Genomic DNA, 26,188 nt, shown 5'->3' with positions numbered 1-26,188 from the left:
AGAGAAGATTATGTGTTTTGAAGCCAGAAAGCCCTGGTTCTAATGCCAGCCCTGACACTTGGGGCTTTAGGCTAGTGATTTAGCCTCTCTCTGCCTCAAGTTTCCTCACCCAAGGGGCAGCGTGAGAAGTGCTATCTGCAAGGTTGTTGTCAGAACTAAAGGATTGAGTTTCTGTGTATACATGGATCAACTTGGGTCTCACTAAGTAATGGGTTCTGACCCCGTAGGTCTGGGTGGAGCCTGAGACTCTGACATGCTCTAGACATGAGCGCTTGGTACAGTTAGGAGCTAATCTCAAGGATGGAAGAGGTGTTAGCTGTTGTTGCCTGGGGGAGGTGACAGCTTCTAGAACATTCTGGTGGGGGCATCTGCCCTACGTCTGTCTCAGTGCTCTGCTTGGGTCAGCAGGACGGCTTCTCTTGTGTCTTTGAGGGGACTGTTTTGAGACCCTGGGTGAGTCTACGTGCTAGGCCTTGAGGTGGGATAGGCATTGGACAGAAGAGAGCTGAGAGAGACCCAGGAAGAGGGCCCTGGGCAGTGAGGGTTCACAGAGCCCCTCCTCAAGTGACCACGCTAGCTTGGTGAACCTCGCAGCCCAAACCATAGACCTCCCAGCCTCTCCACCCCCGCCCACATACTCTTGCCCCTTTACACCTGCCGCCCCCTGCTTCCTGCATGAAAGGTGCAGGTGGCTTCAGCCAGGCTGCCAGGCTCAAACCACAGGCCTGAAGCCTCGGCCACATCCTCCCAAACAGAGCACCTAAGGCCAGTTTACCTCGGCCCCTCCTCTGGCCCTCGGGTGTATAGGCCAGGCCCAGCTTGGTCTCTGACCCCTTATATTTATTTTTGGTTGTGAACCTAGCCTTTAACGGCTGAGTCATCTCTCCAGCCCAGACCCCTTATAAGATAGAAGAGCTAGGGTTGTAGAAAGAGCCCCCTATACTAGAATGCGTGTGTACGAATACATTTCAGCACTATCTACGTGAGTTACGTCACCTTTCATAGGCTTCTCTGTGACATGGGTGACAGTCCAGGCTTGTGGCAGGTGTCCCTGGGAGGAGAAAAACTTGAGTCTGGGAGGTCCGGGGCTTCTGGGTTCATACTGCTTCATGGTACTGAGCTCCGTGGGAATCATTTCTCACCCCCAGGATCATCCCCAGCACCATGACTGAGCTACCTGCAGCAAACTCGACTAACAAGATCACAAGTAGCCTGGGGTCTAGCTAACTCCTTCTGTTCAACCCGAGCTGAACAGGTCAGTTCAGTCTAGCCCTGAGCTCTGGAAGGGCCCAGAGATGAAGGTCTTGGGTTCCTGGATTCAAGCCTACAGATCAGTGGAAGCAAGCTTCTGCACAGTCTTCATCCTGCTTGGCTCTTCCCTAAGAGGTGGGGGTTCAGGGAGTGGGGTGCAAAGTACACAGCGTCCCTCTCAGTAGCCGAGACGAGCCCCACCTCTCTTGAGGGTTGCACAAAGCCCAAGGTGGACTCTGGAAGTCAGAGGGTGCCGTTACTGGACAGCGACTCAGGATTAACCGACCTGAGCTGGCCTCCTGTAAGGTAAGGGGGAGGGCGAGCAGGAAGAGCATCCTGGGTCCAGGCTTCGTTGGCACGGCTCATAGTTCACCGGCCTCTGGTCTCTACCAGCGGCTGGGCCTTTCTCTTTCAGAGCCTTGGCTGCAGTTTGGGATTTATGGGAGAGCTGATTGAGGAAGTTGTTCTGCTCTACCTGGAAGGTGATTCCTGATTCACACTAAGCCAGTGTGACTCTGGGATCTAGGCCAGGAAATGGAACTCAGTGTGTATGCGTGTGTGTGTGTGTGTGTGTGTGTGTGTGTGTGTGTATCTCTTAGGGCTTCTTCAGCTGTTCAAGAGCCTGCCTTCTGAGGTGTTGGGGCTCTGTCCTCCAGAGTTTGTGTGCCACTCACATCATTCTGGTTTGTTCTATTTCACTCAGATCAACCACCACCTGTTCCTGTGGTCTGTGGCTTCACAACTGTGATTGTTCCAGGGAAGGGACTGGGGCCTAGCTATGACGGACCAGGGCCTGGTGGGCTTGACCTGGGCCTACTGAGAGACCTAGTGAACTGAGGAACATGGCCTAGTGGGACTCACATGGGCCTAGTTAGGTGACAGACCTGGGTCTGGTGAGTTGGTGGCCTTGCTAGGACCCAGCTCTGACATGTGCCAGGGGGTGGGGCTGAAAAGGCAGAGAGGATCTCAGGAGGGAGCCTACTCATCTAGCCTGCCTGTGTCAAGTTGGGCATGTTTGTGGTTTGAATGCTGGGCAGAGTAGAGAGGAAATAAGGCATGTGGAGACATGGAGTCAGCCAGTGAGACAGTTTGGCTCTCATGGTCCTTAGCTCCTCTCAGCACCCTGGCTTGTGGCCTAGTCTAAAGTAGAGGCATGCTATGGGGTGAGGAGTGTGTCCCCCCCAACCCTGGACAGTAAGGTTGAGTAAACAGACTGTAAGGAAAGGACCCCATCCTTCTGTGTAGGATGGGCCTCTCAGGATGCCTTCCAGTCACCCTGAAAGCGAAACCAGGCAGCCACCAAATGCAACCCCTGCTCCCTCTGTGAGGTTTGTGGCCTGAACTTTACTAGCCAGCTGCCCAAAGCAGCAACCGCCTGGAGAGCTAGCCCCCTGGGTGTGCAGGGGACTCACAGGCTATCTATAACAAGAAGACAGTTTAGCACAGGGACCCGCCCCTTCTCTTCCCATCACCAGCCCTGCAGAATGAAGTTGGTACCTTAGGCACCTTTGAGCACCAGGGCGTGCCACGTGATGATATCAACCTGATGCTAAGACCCCGGGAGAGAGAAAGCTGGAAGTGGGCATGCTCCTGTCTGCCCCTTCACAGGATGCTGGTTTTTCATCTCACCACAGTCCTTCAATCTCTACTTAGTGAGTGCTCCCTCAGCTTTGCTGAGCCACCTACACCGTCAGGAATTTCAGCTGCGAAGTTACGGAAGCCAACACAACTTTTGTCATCAGCAAAAGAGAGTCATGTAGTTTCTGGGATCTCTAAAAGGCATTGGGATTCAGGCTTGAGGGCTCAGAGAAACAGCAAAGGAGAGACTGTAGCAACCACCCTAACCAGCCTGGGGGGTGGGGGTGGGCGGGGCTCCCTTCCCTTCCCTTCTCCACCTCACTTCCAAACAGAGATAGGAAGTCAAGGCCTGTGATTGGAGAAGCCTGGTCACATGGTCACTCAGGAACTCTGGAGTCAAAACCTGAGCTGAGGTGGGAGAAGCCTGGTTGCATGTCACGCCACAGGTTTGGGAATGAACTTTCTGGAATACTTATTCCTGTTTTATGAAAGTGTTGCCTGGTTGCCTGGTTCTAGAATCATAACGAGACTAACACAGATCCTTAAACTAAATCATTATGACTTGGTTCCATCAGTCACAGTCACAAACAAGCTTGTAAGGCAAACATCACCCAGGGGTTAAGAGTCTGGCTTGATAAACTGGCTTGGTGGAGCACGCATTAGAGCTCAGCATTCAGGAGGCAGAAGCAGATGGATCTCTGAGTTCATCACCAGCCTAGCCTACACAATGAGTTGCAGCAGACCAGCCAGGATTACACAGCGAAACACTATTAAGAGAGAGAAAGAGGAAGGGAGAGAGGGAAGCAGAGAGTGTGTGTCAGGCTTGGGCTGTCAAAATGGCTCAGTGGGTAAGAGGGCTTGCCACCAAGCTAGACAACCGGAGTTTATTTCAGAGACCTACGTGTTGGAAGGAGAGAACTAACTCTCACAAGTTGTCCTCTGATTTCCACATGTGTGCTGCGACATACCACACACATGGCATGCTCCCCTCTCAGAATAAATAAATAATTGTACAGAGATGCAAAAAAAGAAGAGAGGAGCTCCCTTGTGACATGACTAAGTCGGAATCTTAGCTTTAGTGTTTTGGAATTGTGAGATGGGCAAGTTTCTGTGCCCAGGAATGAGGAGCATTCTCACCGAGTACACGGGGTGTTGAGAAGATTAAATAATGTGGCATGCACTAAGCCCTTAGCTTAGCGTTGGCTGAAAACAATCAGTGCTAATGTCTGGCTGGAGAGATCATTTTAATTACCAGCCTATCTTGCTTGTCTCAACTGGCTCTATGTGATAGAGACATCATAGGCCGCCAGGGATGGTAGAGGCCGAGGGGCCTGGGGGTCAGGTGCCCTGACTGAGGCAGGCAGGTGACAAGAGAAAACTGTGTCCTTGCCTGTCACTCTTCTTGCTGCTGCAACCGGAGAGCTGTCACCTCTGTTCTGTGCACCTTTACATGGTCCCTTGTTCCTTATTCCTTGTTTAAGGCCTTGAAGGATAGATTCATTCTAGGCTTGTCTGGAAGCAGCTGTATTAGTCAGCCATTTGTTACTGGAACACATACCAAGATAGTCAAGTTATGAAGAGAAAAGTCTTCTCTTTATGACTTCGTGGTTTTGAGTCAGTCCATGGAGCCTGACCCTGTTTTGGGCCCATGACTGCACTTCTGATGGCAGTGTTTGGCTAAGCCAGACTCCTCATCTCATGACTAGGAAGGAAGAGCTGGAGAGAATGATGAATGGTCCAGGGATCTTTTTAGTATTCACCAGGGGCGTGTTTCCAAAAGTACCAAGGTGGAGACCAAGTCTTTTCTCCATGGGCGTTAGAGGGACATTCTGGACCCAAACCATAGCAGCAGGAGGGGGTGGCCACCCACTTGTACTTTAGATAGGTTGGCCTAGCAGCCGACAAGGGACAGATCTGAGGTCAGAGTTCATGGAGAACTGTTGGAAAGCCATAATTCAAGTTGGAAATCCTGACAGGTCTGACTTCAGCTGCTGCTCGGGAAGGGGCAGGAGGGAAGTGAGACGGGAGAGGTTCAGGAGAAAGCACCAGGCAGGCATGCGGATGAGGTGCTGGAGAACGAGGCTGAGGGTGTCGCAGCCAGACTGGGAGCGGCAGGAGCTACTTCCCAGAGGAGAGACTAAACATTAGTCGGCACCAGAATCTGTTGGAGGGCTTGTTAAAATAGGTGCTACTGAACCCCAAGACAAGAGCACCAGTCATCCAAGCTGCAGTGGGCCTGTGAGCTTGCATTTCTCTTTTTTAAAGATTTGATTATCTATGCATCTATTCATCTATCTATGTGTGTATGTACTTATGTATGTATATCTCTATCTCTCCAACTCTATCTGTCTATCTCTTTCTATCTCTAACTCTATCTCTCTATCTCTATCTCCTCTCTCTCCTCTCTCCCTCCTCTCCTCTTTCCCTCCTTTCCTCTCTCCCTCCTCTCCTCTTCCTCATCTCCCTCCTCTCTAACTCTCTATCTCTTTCTCTATCAAACTCTATCTCCAATCTCCCTCCTCTTTCTTTCTCTATCTCTATCTAACTCTATCTCTCTATCTCTATCTCCTCTCTAACTCCTCTCCTCTCTCCCTCCTCTTCTCTTTCCCTCCTTTCCTCTCTCCTTCCTCTCCCTCCCTCCTCTCTTTCTCTATCTCTTTCTCTATCTCTAACTCTATCTCCTCTCTCCCTCCTCTCCTCTTTCCCCTTTCCTCTCTCCCTCTTCTCATTCCCTCCTTTCCTCTCTCCCTCCTCTCCCTCCCTCCTCTCTCTATCTCTTTCTCTATCTCTATCTAATTCTATCTCTATCTCTCTCTATCCCTTATCTCCCTCCTCTCCCCTTTCCCTTCTCTCTCTCTATCTATCTCTTTCTCTATCTCTAACTATCTCTCTATCTCACTCTCCCTTCTCTCCTGTCTCCCTCGTCTCCTGTCTCCCTCGTCTCCTCTCTCCCTCCTCTCCTCTCCTCTCTCCCTGCTCTCCTCTCTCCCTGCTCTCCTCTCCTCTCTCCCCCTCTCCTCTCTCCCTCCTCTCCTCCCCCCCCAGCTGTGTGGCTGTGTTGAGTGTGCACTGGAGAGTGCATGTGTGTGCACATGAAGAGGTCAGAGTAGGGCATCGGATACCTCTGTGCTGGACTTCCAGCTGTCTTACAGATGCTGAGCTCACTAAGCAGGTACTAGGGTCCAGACTCTGTTCCTCATGATTGTTCATCACTGAGCCACCTCTCAAGCCCCAGTGAATTTGCATTGACAGTGCATCCCCAGATGACCATACTCAGAGGACTGGTCTCTTTGAGAACAGAATAGTTAGGTTTGCAGTAGCCTCTGGGCTGGGTTTTGGTAAGTCTGACTGAAGAGGCAGAAGAAGGCATTTAAGGAGGACTGTAAGGAGAGACTGTGAACCCTTGTGCATGGTGGAATGACTATCTTAGGATCTCTTCTTCCTGCCATACTCTTCTTGCTTGAGAACATCTCTTGTCAGGGGCTGACAGGCCATGGATGTGTCTTAGACTTATGGTGTGGATTCTTCCAGATGAAGACAGTGAAAAGGTGTAAGAGCCATTCTTCATTAAGAGGAGCAGGCAGCGCCGGGTGTGGCAGCTCACACTTGTGATCCTAGAACCCAGTATTCTGAGGCAAGAAATCAGGCCAACCTGGGATATGTGAGATTTTGTTTCCTGTCTCTCCATGTCCTGCAAAACAAACAAACAAACAAACAAAAAACAGGGATGTAGCTCAGTTGGGAAGTGCATGCCTAAAATGCACAAAGTTCTGGGTTCTGTTTACAGCACTGCATAAGCTGAGTGTGGTGGTGAAGGCCTCCGATCTTAGCACTCAAGAGATAGAGACAAAGAGCATCCTGAGTTCGAGACCATCTTCTGTTGCGTAGCAAGTTCAAGACCAGCTGAGGCTAGACAGAGACTTATTTAAAAAAAAATGAAGGAAAGTAATATAGACAGGCCAGGGGAGAGGATGTTGTTTAGGGAGGGAGATCTGGGGTAGCTAGCCAGCCACAGGGAAATTGGAAGCTCTGCAGGGTCCATGGTACAACTCTTACATGTCATTACTGAGTGCCGACTGCCCAACAGGAGAGGTGTTAATTCCTGAGAGAGGAGCCTCAAGCATTCTGGCTCTAAAGGGGGCAAGGAGGGTGTGCTTTCTGAGGGAGAAACCTGGTCTCTACCCAGCTGCAAGAGATGCTGGGAAGTGAAAAAGAGAAGAGAGGCTGGGATTGTGGCTTGTGGGTTGGTATCTGGCCTGGTTTGCTTCCTGTAGCCGTAATAGAACATTTTGACCAAAAGCAGCTTGGGACGAAGTTGCTTGGTTTGGCTTTATACTTCCAGGTCACAATCTATCACTGAGGGAAGTCAGGGCAAGAAGTCAAAGCAGACACTATAGAGGAAGGCTGCTTACCCGTTCACTCCCAAGCTCATGCTGAGGTAGCTTCCTTAGATAGCCCAGAGCCATGAGACCTACAGTGGGCTGCGTCTTCCCACAGTCATCATTAGTCAAGCTAATTTCTCGACGATATGGCCACAGATCGAGGCAGCTGAGGCTCATACTTTTCCCAGGTGTGTCAAGTTGACAATAAAGTCTAATCAGGGTGGGGACCAAGGCTCCTAAAGAAAGAGACACCTTCAACCCATGAGACATCCCCAAGCCAGGAGTCACCTTCGGGAAAGCTGCCATGGGAACAGCAAGTAGGATGTCATAAAATAAATGCTGGGGGAAAGCAGCTGAGAAGAAAGGCCCTCTCTAGAGGGCCCCGTGTCATCTCCCTGTAGGTATTTTTTTGCAACTTACTTTAAATAAGGGTTCAACTCTTCATCTAGCCCACCACCTAGCAGAGGTAGTGGAAAAGTTTTTAGGGTATGGGGGAAGTGGACCTGTTCAGCAATAGTCCTTTGGGGGTGAACTCAATATTCTTTGGCAGCAGTTCGGTTCCATAGCAAATGCCAAATATGAATCAGCAGCTACAGACCAGTCCTCTGGGCAGGCAGACACCACACATGAACCAGCAGCTATAGTGCAATCCTGAAGAAACCACAGGGCTCACCAACTGGCCTGAGGCCTCCGAAGTGGCAAGCTGCTGCGGGAACCTCGCAAGCAGTTCTTGGGTGAGCTTCTCTCAATTGGCAGCATCTTCACAAGTTGAGCTCAACAATGCTATGTAAGGCGAACCAATATATGCATGTTGTTAGTGAAGAACAGCGAGGTGGAACAAACCAAACGAAAGCTCAGTGCTCCTCTCCTACTGTCTGTGGGGTTATAGTTATACTCTTTCATTCCTGATCCTTTACGTGTTTGCTATATCCAAACATCCTTTCACCTGTGTCTGCTTCAGACAAACATTCTTTCACATGTCTGCTTTTAGCAAGACATCCTTTCACCTGTGTGCCCCAGCAAAACATCATTTGACATAAATGACTTTCCAAAGAAACCAGAAGTTTCCACTTCATCTCCCCCTTCCCTTAGAATGTGCTTCTCCCTGACACAGCAGCGACATCCAGCAGTGTGTTCTCTGTGTCGGGTGAGCTGACAGCGGTTGATTACGCAGTTATGTTAGAATCAGTGGCTAGTCTTTTAGCGGGGAGGATTTCGAGCTCCTTTAAATCCCGATCTTCAAGCTGGAGTGGTGGATGGACCTGCAGTCCCATCATCACATGGGAGGCTGAGACAGTAGGATTACTCCAAGTTCAAGATGAGCCTAAAGTTACAGAGTGAGACATTGCAACAGCCACCCTGCCCCCAGTTAAATACTTACAATATCCCACGTTCAGCTGTTGTTGCAAATTCTGAGTTTGCTGGCAGTATTGAGCCAGTATTCCTCACCAGCATGCCATATTCTCCAGCTCCCCCCCCCCGCCCCCATCCATCTCAAATAAGTCAGTCCTATCTCCTCCAGCTGCAGTTGGGGACTCTGTCTATGCCTACTGTGCCAGGCTGCCTCCCTCTTGTGGTGCCTGGGGCTTTGTTTATTCTTTCGTGTGCCCATGTGCTCCCTGCCCCTGTTTAGAACAAGAATCTTACATCTTGAATGGGATCCTTCAGTTCTGAGCTGTCATTCCTTCAGTCCCTCCTCAGGGAAACCTGCCATTGCCACCCTCCAGGGACAAGGGCACTTGGACTCACAGCTCTACTGTCAACGGTAAGGGAGTCACACTTTTTCTGGCTGTACACCTGAAGAGTCCTTAATATTGGGAGGCCAAGAGGCTGGGGTTGCAATATAGCTAATTTCTGTTTGTCCCCCAGATGTCACTGGGTTTCTTCTGTGTTTACACTGCAACTGGGGTGGCTCTTGCTGTGTCCCTTCATGTATGTAGTAATGGCAAGAGCCTCCTGTCTGGTTGCTATGTGGTCCCAGGGTGAAAACACTCTTGGAAGCTTCAGGTGGCCATAGCTCAGCCAAGGCAGGAGGTGCCACACCCCCTACTTTCTGTGAATCCTCATCAGTGGCCCAGTGTCTTCTGGGGACTTTGTACCACCCCAGAGTTCCTGTCCTCCTATAGGCCCAGCTCAGCCCTGTGATTATGGGGAGTATATCTAGATACTCCATTGATATCTGGTTGCTCCCTTGATAGATGGTTGTACATGTGAGCAGAACTACGAAGACATTCTGCTCTCTCCTCTCAGTCCAAACTGATTTAGATTCTTGTCGTGCTGAGACAGACATGATTGGGTGTCACAGGCAGGGCCAGGGGAGGATTAAGCTGCTGTCTGTATGCGTTATAGCTCCAGACCTACTTTGTTCCTGCCCACTGCCCCACATACCATCTTTGCTGTTCAGGGCACAAATGGTCCCCTGTTCATTGGAGTCTCTAGTTGCCAGGTCCTGGAGCCATGCCTCACGAGGTTGGGGAAGGATACCACTCCAGGGTGGAGTGGATCCCTAACCCTGATTTCTGCTTCCCCCAAGCAGACGTGTAGGTCGAGAAGACAGCTAGGCAAAGCCTTCTCAAATGGACATTTAGACTTTCAGTTCTTTAATAAAAACACTAACGCAGAACAGAAGGGAAGCAGGGCTTCTAGAAAGTGCTTCTCACAGGTGTTCTGCAAACATCACACGTCCTTTCCTCGAGGTGACACCTAGCCTGTATTCTGAGAAAGATCAGAGATCTTGGCGAAACCCATTTGAGAGACTGAGCAAACAGAACATTTGAGAAAAGAACAAACAGAATCTTGCCCTACATGTTTCCCACGGGGGCGGGGCGGGGGAATGGGCTTTGCACAGCTTTCCCGGCTGTCCCTAAGGGCACATTCTGGCAAGGCGGTAAGGAGACCCGAGTTAGGTCACCTTGCCACTGATTATGTTATAATTATGGACAAAATGCTTTGCTCTCTGAGCTCTGCGGTGACCCAGAACTCCTTCGGGCCATAGTACTTGAGGTACACTCAAGGCTGTACGACAAGGTTACAGAGATCGTGGTTGATAGGAGCGCACACGAAGGAAACCTCCCTTTATATTGGAGTTTTAGTTTTAGTTTATTTTAAGCAGGAGATGCTGTGTTCCTATGAAACAGGGCTCCTAGCTGTCTTCCCAGGAGACCATAGTGGATATATATATATATAGTTCAAGCTTATCCTAGGCAGTGACTAGCTTTCCCACTTGGAGTCATTCAGTGCAAGCATCCTCTAGCTCATAGCATGTGCATGGGTGCATACATGTGCATGCATGTGCATTCATGCATACATGTACACACACACACACACATGCACACCCCTTTGGATTGCCCCAGGTCAGGGAGCAGCGGTAACTTCCTATTCCTTCCAGCCACCCTGCTCTTTCCCATTTACTCAGTACCAAACTCCTGTGGATACTTGTTTCACTTCCTCTGGTCTCATGGCATCATGACCACACTATCAGTCTCCACACATTTCCCATGTGGATCTCTGTCGGAGGCATGTTAGACATGATTTCTGGGCCACATCTGGAGATGCCAATAGACGTCAGATTGTCTACCAGAAAAGTGGGACCATTTTAGGCACGCATAGAAGATGGTACCTTCTAACTTTGGCATTGGAGGATGGAGGGTCCCTAGGAAGAGTAGGTGTTGGTTGAGCTCCCAGTAACTAGCCACAAGACTGTGGTGGTTTGAATATGCTTGGCCCAGGGACTGGCACTATTAGGAAGTGTGACCTTGTTAGAGAAAGTGTGTCACTGTGGGGGTGGGCAATGAGACCCTCCTCCTAACCATGTGAGAGCCAATCTTCTCCCTAGCAGCCTTTAGATGAACTCTCAGCTCCTACTGCACCATGCCTGCCTGGACACTGCCGTACCCCTGCCTTGATGATAGTGGACTGAATCTCTGAACCTGTAAGCCAGCCCCAATTAAATGTTGTCCATGTAAGAGTTGCCTTGGTCATGGTGTCTGTTCACAGCAGCAAACCCCTAAGATATTGTTCCTTGTCCTTACCTCAGTTGGGTCCCTCTGAGGGTCCTTCCTACCCTGTACCCTTTCTCAGTTGGGAGGGGAAGCTTTCAGTGCTATAGGGACTAGACCTGGAGTCAGATACCTGTTAGGCTATTGGCCAACGAGAAGACTAGAATATGGGCCATCAGTGAGGCTGATACCGTGGGGGGTGGGGTGGGGCCTTTTCTTCAGGATAGCAGAAGGCAGGACTTAGCCTTAGTGAAGGAGTGGGCTCTAGCTGGGTCACAGTGTCCCCTGGATGAGTGATGCCATCCGAGCTGAGCAGGGGGTGGTGAGGCCAGCGGGGAGGGTGGCTCAGCAGATAATGGGATCTTTTCAATGGTTGGTGGAGAATGGACTGTGGCAGAGGCAGGAATGGTGCCCTCCATTTATAGCTATGAACTTTCTTGGTTGCTTCTGGACTGTCACATGACTTAGTGATAGCCAATGCAAAGCTAAAGTAGTTAGGGCAGACTGGGTAGCATGCTTGCTGTGCAAGCCTGAGGTTTGAGTTTGATCCCAGATCCGGCAAAGACAGGAGGATCCCAGGGGCTCACAGTTAAACAGTCGAGTAAACTCATGAGCTCCAGGTTCAGTGTGACTCTTCTGGGGGCTGGGGTGGGGTGGTGACTAAACAAGCAAGATCACTTACTGCACACACAGGAAGGGTTGGGTTCTAATCCCCCCAAACTACATAAAAGTTGGAAGTGTTTTCACGCACTATTTTAATCCCCAATATGGACATCACTTACTGCATGCTGACTTGGCCCCAGGTCCACTGAGAGACCCTGCCTCAGGGGAACAAATCAGAGTGATGGAGTAGGGAACCTGACCTCTTTCTCTGGCTTCTGCATGCTTGCATGGTCTACTTCCATCACATGTGTATACACACGCATATTACCACACACGTGCACATACCGAAGGAAAAAAGAAATAGCCAGGCGTCTTTAGGGAGCGGTCCTAAATAGCTAGAGACACGCCTTTTGCTTCTTTCTCTGCTTTCTAGTTGGAGGAATGAGGATATGGTGGATGGTACCCAAATAGCTCTTTTGGTCTGTGAGGAGGCAGCAGAGTGGTTGTTGAGGATGTCTGGGGTAGGGGGGGAAGACAGTTGGTTGTGGATTCTGGCTTTATAAAGCCACCTGTCAGCCTGGACTGCCACCTCTGGACCTCTTCGTATGTTTGTGAGAGAAATAAATCTTCTCTCACCTTAAGCTGCCCTTTTCTTCTTTCCTGTTGATGCTGAGCTGGGCCACTGCTGCTGGTAGAAAGGGGTGGAGGCAGCTTGTGGGGACTGGGCTCGAACAGGTCAGTGACAATGAGATGGAGGAGCGGGTACTGTACTGATGCAGGGGGGTAGGAGCTTGTGGGAGGAGCTGGTACTGAGATCTGGGGACTGCAGCATGGATCCTGGCAGCTCTCAGAAGCTTAAGTGATGTGGAGTATTGCAGCCTGTCTTAGTTAGAGTTTTTATTCCTGTGACAAAATATCATGACCAAAAAGCAAGTTGGGGAGGAAAGGGTTTATTCATCTTAGACTTCCCTATTGCTGCTCATCACTGAAGGATTTCAGGGCAGGAACTCAAACAGGGCAAGAACTTAGCTGCAGGAGCTGATGCAGCGGCCATGGAGCGATGCTGCTTACTGGCTTGCTCCCCATGGCTTGCTCAGCTTGCTTTCTTGTAGAACCCAGGACCACCAGCTCAGGGATGGCATCACCCACAATGGTCTGGGCCCTCCCCTGTCAATCACTAATTATGAAAATGTCCTACTGGCTTGCCTAGAGCCTGATCTTCTAGAAGCATTTTCCCAATGGAGATTCCCTCCTCTCAGATGACTTCAGTTCCTGTTGAGTTGATATAAAACTATCCAGTACAGAGCCACACACCTAGATTCCAGGGTGCAGAGGGGAGGGGAGGCTTCTCGGGCATAGTATGGCTTAGTCTCCTACGGGGCAGTGATGTGGTGGGCAACGGGGAAAATCACAGCTAAGAAGGGACATTGGGGCCAGGAAATTCAAATGCAGGCATCTCACTGCCCCTGTGAAAATGGGGTCCTTGGGTGGGGCTGGCTGCAGTAGTGGGTAATCTTGAAACTGAAAGAGGAGGGTCCAGGGAAGTTTATTCACAGTGGAACCCTGTGAGGATGCAGGAAAGAGGAATATAAAGGGCCCAGGAGCAGTGACTGTGGGGACCACGACATGGATGATACAAGGAAAGAGAGCCTTGTAATGAGGGGTGATGGTGGCGGGGGTTAACCAAGCACAGCAATCTCCAGTAAGCGACCTGGGGTAACTAGGTGGGTCCTGTCAGTCCTCTAACATCTAAGAAGCTTCTATGAGGTTCTTCTTCACAATGCCTTGGGAGAAATGCTGGTTTCTCAGGACCACAGGACAGGGCTCTAAGGGGACTCTATCTTCTGCTAGGATGCTCTGTGAATGCTACATAGAGTCCTGCCTGTGACACGTGAGAATCCCAAAATCTGATGCCCAGTTGATAACCTGTACTAGTACCCAGGCTGGAGGAAGCTGGGGTGAGATGTTCCTTGAGACCCAAAAGCCTGGAGGCTCCTGTGGGCTTTCAGAATAAGCTTCCAAGCTCAGGCTGTGGGATGAGAATTCTGGAAACTCTCCAGAGAACGGGGTGTAATGACCTGATTGGGGCTGAAGCAAGGCCATCATGGCTGCCTATTCTGGATGCTGGGCAGGAACTTTTTGTGGTCTCTGGGATGGGAAGAAAGTTGGCACATTCCCCTGCAACTGGATGGTGCTAGGCCTATGGACCCTGCTCTGTCCAGTGGCCTGTACTGCTGTGCAGATGAGGGTGAAGGTGAGGGCTGTGCCTCACTTGCCTTACAGACCAGAAATCCCAGCGAGGAAGAGAGGGACAGGAGGTAGATGGAAGAATGGATGGATGGATGGATGGATGGATGGATAGATAGACAAAGAGATAGAGAAGAGATAGAAAGGTAGAGAGATAGAAGGTGGCTGGAAAAACAGAGACAGATAAATTAAAACTGGGGTCTTTAGGACCTTGATGTAGATTAAGCCATTCACCTCCCACCCCACTGGCTGTACTGGGTCCTAGGTTCTACCTCCTCACAAGGATGGCTGGGAATGGAGTCTAGGGAGGATGCCAGGCAGGGTGTGGGGAGCATAAGCCCACCTTTCTCCTCATGCCTCTATGTGCCCCTACTATGCCTCACAGGTCAGAGACTGTGCTTCTCCCAGCCCCTGGCCTGGCAGCTTAGTAGGTTCTTAGTAGGTTCTGGCTGAAGGAAGGGGTGAGGGGAAGATGGAGGAGGAGGGAGAGGCCAGTCAGGCCCATCCCCCCAGACCAAGCTATGATGACACTGGGTCATTCACAACTGGACCTGTGCTTTTTAACTTTGCCTAGGGACAATTACTCCCTTTGACTTTACATGTGCTTTATTATTATTATTTTTAACTGATTCCATTTATCTGGGTGGAGAAGCTAAGTCCAAGGTCTGCATGCAAAGCCAAGAGCTGGTTATCACGGCTTCCTAAGAAGCTTCCAGAATTTTTCAATGCTTAGGAAACCTGGCCTGTCAATTTCCCCATCACTGTGGTTGTGTTTCCTACTTTCTACTGTTCTAGAAGAATCTCCCAGGGGAGGAGGCAGGTGGGACAGGAGAGAGTCATTAGCCGTTTTCTGTGGCTGTAACTCAGTATGTCAGAGAATTGAAGTCTGGTAGGCCCACAGCTGTGAAGCTTCTAGAACATTGACAGCGGCAGTGGTAAGGCCTTCCTTCCATATCAGGGCAGGTCAAAGGCGTCACATGGCTGGATGGAGTGCCATGCTGGCTCCTGTCTCTCTTCTATATCAGTGCCGTTGTAGGAAGCCACCTTCATGACCTCACCCCACCCTAATGGCCTCTGAGGTTTTTGCTCTCACAATCAATATATAAATTTGGGGGGTTGGATTTCTTTTTCTTTTTTCTTTTTTTTTTCTTTTTGGTTTTCCGAGACAGGGTTTCTCTGTGTAGCGCTGGCTGTCCTGGAACTCACTCTGTAGACCAGGCTGGCCTCTGCCTGCCTCTGCCTCCCAAGTGCTGGGATTAAAGGTGTGTGCCACCACTGCCTGACGGGGGTTGCGGTTGGATTTCTAATGCACGAGCATTTGGGGGACCCATTCACACCTTGTCAAGGAGAACTGGCTTTTATCCCAAGTCTCCATGGATACCTTCCTGTGTGTCAGTCCTCACCACATGCCCAGGCAGGAACTGATAAAACCCTAGTCCAGTCTGTCTATGAGGTGGTCCCCAGACAGCTCTGTGCAGGAAGTCTGGAGCCCTGATATGGCTATAGGATAGGGATGCGGCCATGAGGATGCCACAGGTCCAGGGATGACCTGTAGCTTGATGAGCTGTTAGGAGGTGGGAGGAAGCTGGAGGAGGATGGTCCCTGGGAACATGCCTTGGACATGTATCCTGTCCTCAGCCTTCTCCTGTCTCCCTACTTCCTGGTTGACAAGTCGGAGCAGCTTTGCCTGGGAATTTTGTCACTGCAAGGAACCTAAAATAGTATCTCATTTTACAGGTTTGTGAACTGAAGCTCAGTGAGTCCAGCTAGTGGGGGGGGGGGGGGGGGGAGGACTCTTCCCAGCATGACAGTCCACACGCCTCCTTCCCTGGCTCATCTCGTCTCTTTTTTTAGGGTCTTTGATTTCACTCTCTGGCATCCCCAGATTTCTGATGAGAGACCAAGAAACAGCTCCACTAAAGTCCACAGGCCCAGGGAGCTAGTGAGTCTATTGTGCACGTTTATGGAGTGAGGGGTTGCTTAAATCAGCATGGGTAATCCCCAAGCAACTACGTCACTGTGAAGTCACAGGGATGATGGTATCCCCATAGCTGCATAACTGGAATTCCTTCTTTGGCTAACCTACACTCTCTAGCATGAAGGTACCCCTAAGTCCAGTTACACATAGCTGAAGCTGGACCTCAGGTGAGGGATCCATGTTACTTTCCCCTCCTTCTTGTGAGGGGATGAACGTCAGCAGGTCCAATCTTGAGGTTCTCTTGTGGCAGTTTCAGCTGCTCTGATGAAGATGGTGATGGCTGTGATGTCCAGAGAACAGAATTCTTACAATTCTTCCCTTCTTTTCACAAGAGGCAGAACCTGGTCATATTTTCCCCAAGCCTGGCATTAAAACTAAGATGAAGGGGAGACAGAAACAGGGAGTCCCTAGGCAGTGAACCCCTCCGGCCCATGGCCCTGTGATACTACATGTAAATAAATAGTCATTCATTTATGGAGAAATTCATGACTTCGTTGTTAAAAATAAAAGCCATGAACTGAACTCCCCCTGCCCCACCCCATCTCACCAAGAGGGGAAGGATTAGAACTTACAACCCTGAAAAGAAGAAAGTGATAGAAGAGCCTACCAGTGGCCATCAAAGTGCTTGTCAAGCTTCAAAACCAATCACCTTTGAATGCTAGCCTGTGTAAAGGACGTCTCAGAGGCTGAGGTAAAAGGTGGCATGTAGCAGGGGCTGGGGGATGGCTAGAATGGGGATCAGCAAAGAGGATACCTAGACTCTAGGTCCTAGAGGGAAGATGTGTTTGTGGGTGGCTTCGGTGTTAGAGCGTGTGCATGCGTGTGCCTTTGCGTATATGTGTGTGTGTGTGAGAGAGAGAGAGAGAGAGAGAGAGACAGAGACAGAGACAGAGACAGTGAGACAGAGAGGAAGAGGAAGGTAAGAGAGTGAGAGAAAGGAGAGAGGGAGAGGGAGAGGGAGACGGAGACAGAGACAGAGACAGAGACAGTGAGAGAGCGAGAAAGAGGAAGGTAAGAGAGTGAGAGAAAGAGAGAGAGGGAGAGGGAGAGAGAGAGATAGACAGAAAGAGAGAGACAGAGACAGACAGAGAGAGGAAGGTGAGAGAGAGAGAGAGAGAGGGATAGACAGAGAGAGACAGAGACAGAGAGAGAGGGAGGTGAGAGAGAGAGGGATAGACAGAGACAGAGACAGACAGAGAGAGAGAGGGAGGTGAGAGAAAGAGGGAGAGGGAGAGGAAGAGGCAGAGGGAGAGGGAGAGGGAGAGGGAGAGGGAGAGGGAGAGGGAGAGGGAGGAGAGGGAGACAGAGACAGAGACAGAGACAGTGAGACAGAGAGAAAGAAGAAGGTAAGAGAGTGAGAGAAAGAGAGAGAGGGAGAGGGAGAGAGAGAGAGAGATAGAGAGAGACAAAGATAGACAGAGAGAGAGAGGGAGGTGAGAGAGAGAGGGATAGACAGAGACAGAGACAGACAGAGAGAGAGAGGGAGATGAGAGAGAGAGGGAGATGGAGAGGGAAAGAGAGAGGGAGAGGGAGAGGGAGAGGCAGAGGCAGAGGGAGAAGAGGGAGAGGGAGAGGGAGAGGAGAGGGTGAGAGGCCAGAAGACAATGGTGTTAGAGTAACATGTGTGAGATGTAGTGTGGGTGGAGTAGGCAAAGAAGGGCCTGCCCCCTCAGGTTCTGTGCATAGCTAGGTCCCTGTACCACAGTGACTGTGTGAGTGTGTGTGCCACCACATTCAGTGGCTGCCCCTGGGCGTAGGAGGAGATCTTATCGCTGCTAGGTGTGTGTGGAGTTTCAGGCTACCTCATCACCCCCCATCTCTCTACCTCCCATTGGGCCTTGCCCCTCATCCTCTATACAGGAAGTGGGCTCGCCCTGGGTTTCAGTCTGTTGCTGGCCTAGCTGTTGTCTGCTACCTAAGCTTCGGAGCAGGAGATGGCCGTGGACCCAGCCTCCAGGACTGCAGGGAATATCTCGACACAACTCCATGTTGCAGCCAGGTGATGCCCCTGTGTGGTCCTCTGGGAATCCAGGGCACCCCACTACCTCTTGCTAGTCATCCCAGGGGACAGGGAGCTGGGGAGGTACTCATCTCTGATTTGGTTCCCTTTGTAGTTTCTGTCTGGGCTTTGATGATTAACTGTGTCTTAGGATCCCCTGGGGATGGGGTAGCCTGGTTGTCATGGTTTTTCCTTTAAGAATAGGCCCCTTCCAATATCAGGGCACTGTGGCTTCTTCCCAGTCTATACAGTGGGAGGCTGTGAGCCATTTTGGCTATGAGGTCCTTCCCTGGGTCCTGGGTGGGGATGTCTTAGCCCAGAAGGGTGGAGGAAAAGGTGCGTAGCTAGAATCAGTGTTCAGAGGTGGCATGTTGTGTATGGGGCAGGTGGGATCCAACCCTGACTCCTGTGGAGTGCATCTCAGCCTAGGGAATACTCCTTAGTGAGGAAGAGAGAAGGAATCTCTTCTGGGACCTGGCTGTGGAGTCAGCTATGTTGATTGTCAGTTTTCTGAGGGCTCTAGGCTGTAGGTCAGAGGTAGAGTTCTAGCTTAGATTTGTCTCTGACGTTACCGAGTGGCTGCAGAGGTCAAGAGCATCTCCAGGCACTGGACTCCGTCTCTGAGGCGGCCTGAGGTAGGGGCCTCCCACCTTTAGCTGTTTTTGTAGTACTTCAGGGCCAAGGTGGGTGACTGAGGAAGGCAGAGCTACCTTTGAAGGTCCCCTTTCTTTTACATACTCCTCAGCTGAACAGCAAGAGGTGAGCAGTAGTGTGTGTGTGTGTGTGTGTGTGTGTATCTTTGTGAATGTGTGTGTCTCTGGGGAGGTGGCCAGAGAAAGGATCTCTGAGCCCAAAGGCCACCAGGTCTGATACTCAAGCTCCTGCTTGTCATCGGCCTTCAGTTGACTCTGGACCTCACAGACCTATGAGGCCTCAGACTGCCCCAGCACTGAACTTTTATCCTGGGAAACAGGGCTGGTTTATGCCTTGATCTTCCCATTTGGAAGGAGCAGTCACAGAACCTGCTGTCATGCTGTGAGGCCTCTCAGTGACATGTGCAGGTCAGTCTGACGAAGGGAGCATGACACAGCTGTCACTCATGGCTGACCCTCCTCCGTCAACATCATCATTGTACTGGAAATCAGGTGACCCAGTTAGAGCAGCCTGGGCCTGTGGGATGACAGATTTTGTCAGGGCCTCAGTGGAGGCATATGAGTCAGGGGTGGGAACGTCTGGTAGTTGTGAAGGGCATGCGTGGGTGAGCCTCAGGGGACAGTGCCTGGGACTCTGAAGTCTTCGGCTGTGTTCACTCTGCCCGAGGCTGGCCTTGTGCTGTGTCATTCTGAGTGGTTTTCTTAGTCTCCCAGAGACTTGCTGAAGGGAGCTGCGACCACCCTGACTGCTTGGAGCTACCCTGCCCTCAGCCTGACCCTTCCAGAACCTTCTATATGTTCTTCCCATCCAACACTGTCCATGATGGGCGATGCTTCTGTGCCTCTTCAGCCAGGGGTGGGGAGCAGTCTGGAGTGCCTTTCCTTAGACATTCTCTGTTTTTGGTTGCGGCTTGTGGCCTAGCTGTAATCTTGCCCTTTTTATCCCTCTTCCTCTCCCCCAGGGTTATGCCCTCCCCCACCTCCCAGCCCCCATCATGAGGTTGTTCAGATGCCTGGGTCTAACCTGGCTTGTGGCCTCATCGAGGACCTATAGTGCTTCAGATCCTGTTGGGCTCATGAGGGGCGGTGGAAACCCCTTGCTTGGGCTCTTGCAGGGACCTGTTAGGAGTCCCTCTCTACCCAAGCATCTGCAGGGAGCTGACCCTCCAGGCCAAGGAGGTCTAGGGTGGAAGCCCAGCTCTGTAGACTTGGCCCTGGGAGCCTTGGTCTCCTTGTCTGTGTAGCAAGGACACCAAACAGCTGCTGAGCTGCCGGGCAGCCTAGAGTGTCTGGAAACATGAAGACGTTGGCACGAGGTCTGGGCAGTGTTCAGTGAACGCTGTCACTAGGGTGCCCCACAGACCCCCGAGCACAGTCCTTCAGTGCATGACATTTATTGAGGACCTTCTGTGTTACAGGTTCAGCAGTTTGGAGTGGGCACTCTGCTGTAGCAGTCTTGGTAGATGTCAAGCCAGAGGGATGGACAGCAACCCAAGGCAGACTGCCCTCCCTTCAAAGGGGAGCAAGGGAGAGTGCCGCAGAACTAGTGAAAAGGGAAATGGGAAATGGGCCTTAAAGGATACCAGGAGCCTTGGGGGCAATGTGGGAAGGAAAACTCCGGAGCGGCTTTTAGAGGGCCAGACAAGAGCCGCCAGCCTGACAGCAAGAGCCATCTAGGGCAGGGTGCAGTCTTGCCTTCCGTGCTCCTCAGGGCTGAAGTTGGTGCTCTTGGTAGCCCTATGATAGGTATTCATTTGGAGATCAGAGACCCGGAAATGAACGGAATCCAAATGTCCTTGTTCTTATGGACTGTCTATGACTCGTATACATACACAGGCATATGTGTGCATGCGTGTGTGTGTGTGTGTGTGTGTGTGTGCATATGTGCATGTGTGTTTTCAAATTGAACACTGTTCTAAGTCATGTGCTATAAAGTCTTGAGCTGTCCTTCAGAACAACTATGGTGTGGATGCTGCCCACTCACTGTGGGCGTCACCTGTGCAGTGCCCACAGAGCTGAGTCCCTGTCACCTCATCTCACCTGGGTACACGGGGTGGGCATCTGCCGGAAGACTCTTCAGGTGGGAGAGACCTCATTCACACTGTGCTTGGGAGAGCCGGTGGCTGTCCCTAGGAACTTTTTTGTATTGCCACCTACTGCCATCAGTTTCTTGTGATGGGTTAGTAATTTATAAGGAAAACGGTCTGTGTGAGGATTGGTTTGGTTGGATGTTTTAGGCATCCCTGGAGGTTTTAGAAGATACTCTGAGGGGCAGATTTACTTATGATTGTGCACAACCGATGTTGATGTGAAATGTTTAAGACAGGACAGCTGATTAGGATGGGGAAGTGAACTCATGTGTGTCAGAGGGCCTGGGGCTGTGCTGTTCTGGCTCTGGCTGGGTGGAGAGGGAGAGTGGAGAGGGGTGGAGGTTCTGACTTGTTCTCACTTTTTCTCCACTTAGGGCTTGCATCCTCAGCTCTGCCTCTTGGCTGTGATGGCGACCATAGCTCTTTCCTGGCGTCTGTCCCTCTATATCTTCCTCCTTCTCCTGGCTACACCTTGGACATCTGCAGCAGTGAAAGGTGAGGACCCAGCATTTTGATGCCCAAACTTTCCCCGGTGGGAGGTCACATCCCAGATTCCTGCTTCAGATAGGAGGTCCATCTAGCTCAGGAGGCCTGGGAAGAGGGGCAAGGCAATTGGACCCAAGGGCAGGTATCTATCTTCCTGAGCCTGCACAGGCTTCTTCCAGACACATGCAGAGACTGTTGATTGGGCCTGCTTGGCCATGGACACTTTGAAATGGGTCTGAATTGGGGTTGTGACGAGTGGCTCAGTGGGCAGAATGCCTACTATGTAAACATGATAACTGGAATCCAGAATCCCAACACTCATATAAAAACAAGTCAGGAATGAGCTGGCAAGGTGACCCCACTGGGTAAAGTGTTTGTCCCACACACTTGACAGCCTGAGTTCAATCTCTCAGATACTATGATAGAAGGAGATTTCCAAAAGTTGTCCTCTGGCCTCTATACTCATACCATGGTATCTCTGACATGTGCATCTACACGCATGCACATGAACACACATACACACACAGGGGGAGAGAGAGAGGGGAGAGAGAGAGAGAGAGAGAGAGAGAGAGAGAGAGAGAGAGAGAGAGAGAGAGAGAAATGAAATGAACTAGAATTCCTTTTCTTCCCAGCTGAGTCCCCTACCTCTTCCTGGGGCAGGCACAAGGTGCTAAGTGCAAGGTAGTAGACATGTCCATAGGCCAGGTATGTCCTGTAGCCAGCCACTCACACCCCACTTTGTCCACAGACTGTTCCCATCTTGAGTGTTTCTACAACTCAAGAGCCAACGTCTCCTGCGTGTGGAGCCACAAAGAGGCCCTGAATGTCAAAACCTGCCACATCCATGCCCGGCCAAGCCTACGGTGAGTGTAGCCTGGTCCCACCAGAACCTCAGAGCTGTGGATTCTTGGGCTTGAGATCCACAGTTGTTAGCACCAGGCTCAGACACCCAGTCATTTGGGCCCCCGAAAGTGGGTATGATCCAGGCTTTAGTTGAGAGCTGGCAAGGTCCTGGACCAGGTTGTTTGGGGACAGTGGCTGTGAGCCTTTCATGCAAGGTTAGACTTCGTGGGAGAGGTCATCAAGGTGTGCGTACTTGGCGCTTCCTAAGGTTTGGTTTGGTTTTGTTTTGTTTTGTAATCTGGCATTTTGAGATAACCCGCACTACTCTCGGGTGGGCAGGCGCTCTTGTGCGGGGGTGGGGCTGAGTGGATTTGTGTTTCTTGGTCACTCTGGCTGCTGGGAGGCCAGGCTAGGGCAGGGGGCAGGGGCAGTAAGACAGGAAAAAGTGTTGTGGAGGGAAAGAGCCTGGGGAGCACCGGAGACAGCTGGCCGCTCGCCTACGGTGCTGCTGTCCCTGGGGCCTGAGAAAGGATGGCTCTGTAGTCCCGCCTTGGTTTCTGATGGGACTTTTCTGTTCTACAAGACCCTGGAACAAAACCTGTGAGCTAATTCTCGTGAGGCAGGCATCCTGGGCCTGCAACCTGATTCTCGGGCCCTTCCCAGACGTAAGTAGCATGAGCAGTGTGTGTGTGTGTGTGTGTGTGTGTGTGTGTGTGGTGTGTCAAGTCCTTCCAGCTGTGGACCTGAACCTCTGCAAGCATCAACCTGGTAATGCAGACCAGGCCACCTGGGCTGAGAGGGAGGAACGGGAGGTGGGGTTTTGAGGTGCTGGCTCTGTACCCGTGCTGCCCCTTCATGAACTGTTGCCCCAACTCTTCTCTCTGGGTCTTGCCATCCTTTTGCATCCCAGACAATGACAATCATGCCAGACTCCAGCTGAGGCCTCGGTCTCTAGGGTGTAGGGGACAGTGGCATGCTAGAGTTGAGCATCCTGGCCCTGTTGCTACCTCACAACAGCTCAGTGACTCTGTGCAGCTTCAGGGCCTCAGTTTCCCCTCACATAAAATAGGAAAGAAAATGGAAGCTCCCTCAAAGGGTCATTCTTGGACAGAGGGGATGCTGAGAGTCATAAGTAGACCCTGATGATTCTGTCTCCTTATCAGGGGAGCCTCTAAGGCTCAGAGAGATGTGGTATCTGCCAAAGTCATGAACAGCTGAGCTGGAACTGACCCCGGGCCTATGGGCTTCTGGTGACTTTTCTGTATTGCTCAGCTCCCTCTTGCAGAGTCCCAGGTTTAGACCATGTGGATGTAACTTAAATTTTTCCTTAAACCCTCTAGGCAGGGGCAGGGTAGGGCAGGAGCAGGGGCAGGGCAGGGGCAGGGCAGGGGCAGGGGCAGGGGCAGGGGCAGGGGTAGGGGCAGAGAGAGGCAGGGACAGAGGCAGAGAGAGGCAGGGGCAGGGTTTGTCCCAGGGAATCCAGGCTGTGTTGTCCAGCCTTTGGCAGGTTCACGTTTTCTCAAAGAAAGAGCAGGGGAGATGCACAACACAGCTGGTAAGCCTCCGGCTATGCCAGTCTGGGAGCTTTATAGGAAACTGGCTTCCATCCTGGTCCGATTAGTATTTAGCTGTGTGGCCTTAGACAAGTCCCTAACCCTCTCTGTGTTCCAGTACCCTGGGCTAACTAATGGGAATGGCAATAGTATATGTCTATCTCAGAGGGTGGTGAGAGTTCAATGAGGTAATTTATGTGAGAAGAGGGACCAGAAGTTCCCAGCAGCCTGGTACTGGCAATGCCTTTGGACCAACCGTAACAATAATAACCGAGTTACACTTTGTTAAGTGTCTGAACCTGAGCTGGCAACAGCTGTGAGAGATGAGGGCAGTGTCCTCCATGAAGCGGGAGGATGCAGTGCCCGGCGGATTGGTTGGTCAGGGAACTCTGATGGTCAGGCTGAAGGCTGGCGCAGGTGGGAAGGGCCAGGCCCTAAGGCTCAGACTGCAAACTGCCAGCTAGCCCCAGAGCGTAGGTCCTACCATGGCCTGCCTCGGAGCCTCCTCCTGCCGCCTACTCAGGGGGACAGCCACTCATCTCTAAGCTTTGGTCATTCTGGGGAGCCATGTCTGCAGTGGCCTCATGTGAACCCACATCCTGCTGTCAAGCTGAGTGGTCTCAGGGAGCAGGGTGGAGAGGAACCTACTGTGCTCATCAGCAAGCTGTGAGCCGCGCCGGCCTGGGACTCACTCGGCAGCTAGTCATCTCCTTCCAGGAGAGTCAGGGCTAAGTGAACGGGTCTGATTCCACTTTCGCTATGGCTGTCCTTCTTGGGGGCTTGGCTACTTGCATATCTCTTGTGATTGGGTAGCTTCCTTCCAATCCTGGGCCTACTTCAGTTTGTATCGGGGACCACTGAATGACCTTAGCTGCTGCCTCCGCTTGTAAATAAAGTTTTATTGGAATGTGGTCATTGGCTACCCCTTGCCTTAGACAGCTTGCTAGAGGCAGAGTATGGCCTTACCTTGACATTTCAATGGTCCCCTTTTCTCAATGGCCTCTGGCAGCCACACCTCTCTGCCTCTCCTCCCCTGTAGTCTCAGTCACTGACCTCCGTGGACCTCCTCGACATAAGTGTGGTGTGCCAGGAAGATGAAGGTTGGCATAAGGTGAAGACCTGCACCTTCCATCCCTTTGACCACCGTGAGTATGAAGCTCGGTGTGTGGGTCCTGACTCACTCATCAGTCTCCGAGTCTGCCCCGGTGCCTATGTGAAAAGCTCCCCCTAGCTCTGACCTTCCCACCCCACCCCACCCCTGCCTGGAAGATTCTCACTTCAGCTCTCATCTAGTTGTGGGTCTGTCTCCCTGCTGGACTGAGAGCTCCTGGAGGGTCTCTGCTGGCCCCGAGGCTCCTCTCAGGAGCACTCAAGTCCAGGCCTGGACAGGCAGGAAGCTCTTGAGTTGCTGAGTGTTTTCTGACCTCTAGAGAAGAGAAGGGGCAGAGGTGAGATCCAGGCAGAAGTCAAGTCGCCTCCCCTGCCTTGATGCATCAGGCTGGCAGGTCACATCTGGGGCCTCAGTTTTCTTCTCTGTAGAATGGGGATACTTGAGGTCCTTGTGACAGGAAGGAATATTGAGATGCATAAACTGCTCAGCCTTCAAGACACAGGAAAAAAAAAACCTAGTGTTCTATGGGCAGGCTTAAAGCAGTTTAGCTCAGGGAAAATGAAGTAAATGTCACACTTAAAATCCACTCAGGTTGGTAGAGCACTTTCCAAGCTTGTGCCCACACACTCTCACAAATATTAATAAACAAATATATTGAATGAGTGTATAAATAGTATAATTGAGAAATGAATCATAGCTGTTTATAATTTATATTTACATTTAACATGTATACTAGTGGGATGCACAGATATAAATTTACAAGAAGGCTATGTAATTATAGTTACATGTTCTAATTATTTAAATTTATGTCTTATTTAAATGTTTTCATATAAATACAAATACATCAATAATACAGATACATGGACAAAATAAAGTTCATGAGCTGATGCCTGCACAGCTCTCAGATCAGTTTTCAAGCAGACCGAGGCTGTCTGCCAATCACTCAGCAGTTGATTAGTTACTCCTGAAGAGTGCCTCACGTACCAAAGCCTCACGGCACAGTCCCAGACGCAGGCATCAATGGGCACAAAAGGAATGAGATCCCCTAAAGATTCACCCTTTTGGATGTAGGCAGAACAACAAGGGCAAGGGGTGCAGGGGGAAGCATGGCTGGGGAAGGCTGTGCCATTTAAGCACAGGAATGAGGAGGCGTGGCTGCAGAGGAAGAGGAACAGGGGCCAGGAGGGAGGGAAGAAGGTTCAAAGTGTGGTAGAGTGGGCTCAGAGAGAGGGAGAGGTAGGTGGGTATGGAGGAGGGAACAGAACAGGTTCACAATGGGATGTGAGAAAGGGAAGAAAGGGGGCACATGCAGAAGAGGGGGGAGAGCAGGTGCAAAGGAGAGGGAGAACAGGTGCAGAGGAGGAGGGCCACAGGTGCAGAGGTGGAGGGCCAGCAGGTGCAGAGGAGGAGGGACAG

The 26,188-nt window shown here is 51.1% G+C and overlaps 1 protein-coding gene across 2 annotated transcripts in view; it reads left to right on the top strand.

Annotated features, from left to right (window-relative positions):
• Positions 1-1,169: 1,169 nt before the first annotated feature.
• Positions 1,170-26,188, top strand: part of Il2rb (interleukin 2 receptor subunit beta) — a 31,364-nt gene continuing 6,345 nt past the window's right edge. Inside the window, exons 1-5 of one of the 2 annotated variants that reach the window (XM_031348638.1) lie at positions 1,170-1,255; positions 21,154-21,274; positions 22,014-22,128; positions 22,692-22,773; positions 24,701-24,806. In XM_031348638.1, the coding sequence (XP_031204498.1) occupies positions 21,187-21,274; positions 22,014-22,128; positions 22,692-22,773; positions 24,701-24,806 (391 nt within the window). In that variant the 5' untranslated portion in view covers positions 1,170-1,255; positions 21,154-21,186. Of the gene's footprint in view, positions 1,256-17,747; positions 18,037-21,153; positions 21,275-22,013; positions 22,129-22,691; positions 22,774-24,700; positions 24,807-26,188 lie in introns of those variants that run through there. The other variant, XM_031348628.1, reaches the window with a different exon arrangement.

Source organism: Mastomys coucha, unplaced genomic scaffold (assembly GCF_008632895.1).
Source record: "Mastomys coucha isolate ucsf_1 unplaced genomic scaffold, UCSF_Mcou_1 pScaffold11, whole genome shotgun sequence".
Lineage (NCBI taxonomy): Eukaryota > Metazoa > Chordata > Mammalia > Rodentia > Muridae > Mastomys > Mastomys coucha.
The sequence above is the reverse complement of the archived record's forward strand: the minus strand, read 5'-3'. Positions and strand labels throughout refer to the sequence as shown.